Genomic DNA, 5,134 nt, shown 5'->3' on the forward strand with positions numbered 1-5,134 from the left:
CACAGCACTGATTAATGATTTTCGTAATATTTTAAAACATAGAGCCTCAACGGAAAACTCACTTTTGAAAAATATGTACGATGAAGAAGCCAGAAGGTAATAATTAAATATATAGGTATTATATTAAAATACTATGGAAGTGGTAACAAATATCAATCACTAAATAATTAAAACAAATTATATTTGAATAGTAAATATAATTTCAATAACTGAATTAATACTTAAACGTTTTGGTGGGTAACACATATTTCTTACTAACCAAACTATTTTATTTTACAATTAAAAATCTACCTAAATACTTAAAAAAAACTTTCCTATAATAGACATATGGAAGCTGCTGCATTATACCCCTGGTCAACCGCAGAATCATTGATGCGTTTGGCAAGGAAAAATTCATTGCCCAGATTGCCAGGCAACTTAAGAGATTTAGCAACATTATTTGAGGATGGACAGCTCAACAGATTCGCATGTTGTAATAATGTTTTATTCAAAGGCTGTGTGCAGGATACTGATAATAAGACAAGTATAATATTTGCCTGCACACAACTTATTAGATCGGTTCTTATGAATGATATTCAAGAAATCCATGCAGATGCAACGTTTAAAGTTATTCCTTCAAACATGGGTTACCAAATGTTAACACTACATGGCATGGTTCAAAATTATGTAAGATTACTTTAAAACTTCTATGATAAATTAAGACTTAAGTAGAAATCATACTGGTTACTGGTATTTGCTATCCATAGACTAAACTAAAAATAATTCCATACAATTAAATGTAACAATATAAACTGAAAGACTTTTTTTTAATATTTTTATTTTTAAATATCCTAGTAGTAATTAAAATATCGGAAATACAAAAATATATTTTGTTTACATTCAATATTGCCCATGTATAAGAAGATAGGAAATATTAGAATATATCATAATTTCATCTTAAATTAACCTAACCTAACCTACCTACGAATAATCATAAATTTTTTTGTGTTTATAACTAAGGATTAAAAATACAACACTAAATTTTCCATAGGTTTTTCTTCAAGTAGCTGTAGAGAAAATTCGAAGCATCATTATAGGAAAATTTTTAATTGCGTTTGAATTTTAAATATTTACGAAATTGCGTAACGATAACGATTTATCCTCAAACGATTTTAAATATTTCTTATTATTCAAAAAGTATAAGTCGTAGATACTTACTTGAAAATTTTACCAGTTATTTAGATTGGCATTTTCTTTACATGATTGAATTTTCAAAACATTTTGAGTTTTTTTGAGCTATTTATAGACAACTGAAATTTTCAATTTTTCTGGAAAATTTTTTTTGAAGTATCAATAAAATTTTTTTGGCCCTATCAAAATACTTGAAAATTTTATACAAAGTTCCTCATATGTTATTCTTATAGTGATTAAAAAATTATAAGAATACATTGGCACAATTTTTTTTTATTAGCATTTGAAGTTCAAATTTTGACAAAAATTCGTCAAAATTATAAATATTTGCAAATTATTTTGTAGGTATAATTCATAAAAATGTTTGTATAGGTAGCTAAGAGTTGAAAACTTAATACGAGATTTTTCATAAGTTTAGCTTACAATAATTATAAAAAAACTTAAATTTTGGTGTATTCAGGCTATTAAAACATAAACCACCTTTTTCACCAACCACTGGAAATTATATCCTAGGCTGACAAATAATCTTCGTTCAGAATCGTTTTTCGTATACAATGATACCTATCATTGCATTCAAATTTAACCTACCCTAGTCCGAGGTCCACCCCATCCCCTAATGTACAGCAGAACGGTACCCACTTGCCCGCTTTTTATTATTTTAATGAAATTCAACTATACTAATACCTACACAATATTTTTATATTTTTATTTACAAGTTGATACCTACTCTCTATAATCAAATCTATTTATCTGTTTATAATCTTTTTAACATTATTTAGTCAATACCAATTGTTTACGTACTAATGGAGAAGAAGACGAGAACTTCATACGAATCTGTTTTTCGGTTCATCAAAAATAATTTATTACCAACATTTACACCAAGTGTGATTATTACAGACTACGAGACAGCATTGAGAGATGTGTTAATGTCGGTATTTCCAGGTGCCCGTTCTGTGGGTTGCTGGTTCCATCATAACCAGGTAAAATTAATACCTATCAATGTATCTACCTAGTTTTTCATATGACAAAAAAAAGATTAAATCATGATTTTTACTATGTATCTTTTTTATCAGATTTTTATAAGTATTCATTATAATAATATTGTTTTTGTAAAGGCCCTATGGAAAAAAATGAAAAGTTTACAATATTTAAATTATGTCAACAACAACGATAATGCAAAAAAAGTATTGCGATTATTAATGTGCCTTCCACTGTTACCGGCTCAAAACATGGAAACTGGATTCATGTTAATCAGAGCATTTTCTATTAATCATCAAGTCAATTTAGAACGGTTACTACAATATTATCAGAGGTTTGTATATAATCTACAATAGGTAATACAGTTATCATCAATTATCATTAAATTAAAAAGCCAACAAATTAAGTAATATGATCTATAATAAAAACATGAAATATCATACGAAACTAAACTAACAAAATAAGATACTTAACTATCGAATAAAACATGTATCAAAAAATCTATAGGTACTGGTTAAGGAATGTTGGGCCAGAAATTGTCTCAGTTCACGGGTTGCCACGAAGGACGAACAATAACTTGGAGAGTTTTCATAACGCACTTAAACTGAAATTCTCCGTCAACCATCCAAGTTTATGGATATTTTTAGGTAAATTAAAAAAATACTTCGAATTGTATAGGTGAACATCACATCATATATTTATGTCATTATGTATCTTAATGGTTATTTTAATTGGATTTAGATCATTTGAGTAAAATACACACAAATTACCATATCATTGTCAACCAAATTGTAAATAATTTAACTCCAACAAGACATTTGAGAAACAAATTTTTGGCAAATTCTCGGCGAATCAAAAATGCTACTGAGCAGTACGATTTAGGCCTCATCTCTTTATGGCAATTTTTACAGCGCTGTTCTTATTTAAGTACTGCTTACATAGAGAGACAAAGGCTCTGGGCTCTTCAAAACAACGAAGATGATGATGAAATCCCTGACGTAGATTTTGATGACGAGCCACCAGTACTAGCGCCAGTAGAAAATTTGCCACCATTGGAAGTAGAGTTACCGTTAGAAGTGGCCAATCGTGAACCAGTACCAGCCTCATTGTGTTTAGTGTGTATGACAGCGACGACCCTCAATAGTGAAGAACAATTTATTGTTTTACCGTGTGGGCATGGTTGGCTGTGTGGCATATGTGTTGTTAGTTTAGACCGCCCTAATTGTGTATGCCCCATATGCCGTAGACCTCATGTGACCTTTCAAAGAATTTACTTTGCTTAGTTATTCAATAATCTAATAAAACATTCAATATCTCACCAGTATACCGTCCGAGGAGCGACAACTTATTTTTTTTTCAATTGTTAATTTCTACGGTTAAATTTAAACTTTTACCTATTTGTTATTTTTATTTATAATTCATCTATTAAACGCACTTATTATCCATTACTTCAGTTTAGTATATTATTTGTATAGTCTTGATCTATACAATTATATCAAGAAGTGAAATAAATAATGAAGCAAAATAGTTTTACTTATCTATTATATCTATACTCGTAAGTATACGATTATTAATAAGCCATAACAATCTTTGTAAAATAATTCCAAATATATTTGTAGTAGGTAATTGTATGTTGAATTACCTATTAATTTGTATGTGTATTGTATCAAATCGAAATAATACAATAATATACAGTGAAATAAAAAACTACTTTTTGATTAATTTTGACCCCAATAACCATTGCTTTAGGTGGAGTGTATTTGAAAAATGTTTGTAATGATAATATACTATGAGTACCTATTGAGTTATATTGTATTTGTTTTTATTGAAAAAAAACTCATATGTAATATTATATTATACTATAATAATTATAGTGTATAAATTACACTATAGGTGTTCGATGCGGTATTCGGACAATAATTGACACCTGGGACTTTTGACACCCGACGGTTTTGCCGATATCGGACTTTTTGCACCCAATATTTTTAGAACACGGACAATTGACACCTCAGAATTACGATTACGATTACGATAATCGTGATTCGTGAGTAGGTAAGTACCTATAGGCAATATAGTTATTAGTTAGGGATATAGTAGGACAAATAATATATCAGAAGGTTGGAACATTAAGTTCCAACATTTAATTAGATTTAAACATCTACATACATAATATATTATAACATTTATAGAAGCTTTACAAAATATGACGAACTCCATAACCTCAATGGAGATTTTAAAACTAAATACAGTTATACAAATAAATTATAAAATTAAATCGAACGAAGAAAGGCTAAAACATATAGGTATGTAAAACTTCTCAATTCAAAACAAATACTGGAATAATTAATTTTTTTTAAAAAACGTATCCTAAGTAATTAAACACTAAATTTGAATATTATCTTTTATTTTTATTAGGTATCTATTATTTATATTTATATTAATTAATATTTACGAAATAGTTTATCTTTTCATTTCATTAAAATAAACTTTTGAATTATATTATTGTATTAAAAGATTATAGTACACTGATTATTCAGTATTTATAAATTTTATAATCGGTATTTTGGTGTCAATTGTTCTATTAGCGGGTGTCAAATGTCCTAAATTCGTTCGACGCATATAGTATAGATTTATTTTTTTTTATGTATTGAATGATAATGATATTAATTACATAGGCTCACCATGAATGTATTATACTGTTTCATAATTATTTAATATTCTATAGGTACCTACACAGTGCTCGACTTGGCAAAATTAAAGTAGGGGGACTCTGTAAACTTTAAAAAAAAAGAGCGTCCCCATTACTTTTTAATCATTACTGAGCCGTGGGGGCTACTCCCCCACACCCCTTATTCCCTCTCTTTAAATATATAAAAAATATTTATCAATTACAAAAAAAAATTACTGTAAATATTATATTGTATATTATAGTTATACCTTATTAAATGTAACAACAAACTTAAAAGTAACTTAATAAAAAACAATC

At 28.0% G+C, this 5,134-nt stretch overlaps 1 protein-coding gene across 1 annotated transcript; it reads left to right on the plus strand.

Annotated features, from left to right (window-relative positions):
- Positions 1-206: 206 nt before the first annotated feature.
- On the plus strand, positions 207-3,662 carry LOC126553018 (uncharacterized). Its single transcript, XM_050208213.1, has 5 exons — positions 207-666; positions 1,950-2,150; positions 2,286-2,482; positions 2,656-2,795; positions 2,890-3,662. The coding sequence occupies exons 1-5, from the start codon at positions 328-330 to the stop codon at positions 3,429-3,431; spliced, it is 1,419 nt and encodes a 472-aa protein (XP_050064170.1). The 5' UTR covers positions 207-327; the 3' UTR covers positions 3,432-3,662.
- The last annotated feature ends 1,472 nt before the right edge of the window (positions 3,663-5,134 follow it).

The sequence above is a fragment of the Aphis gossypii genome, unplaced genomic scaffold (genome assembly GCF_020184175.1).
Source record: "Aphis gossypii isolate Hap1 unplaced genomic scaffold, ASM2018417v2 Contig00049, whole genome shotgun sequence".
Lineage (NCBI taxonomy): Eukaryota > Metazoa > Arthropoda > Insecta > Hemiptera > Aphididae > Aphis > Aphis gossypii.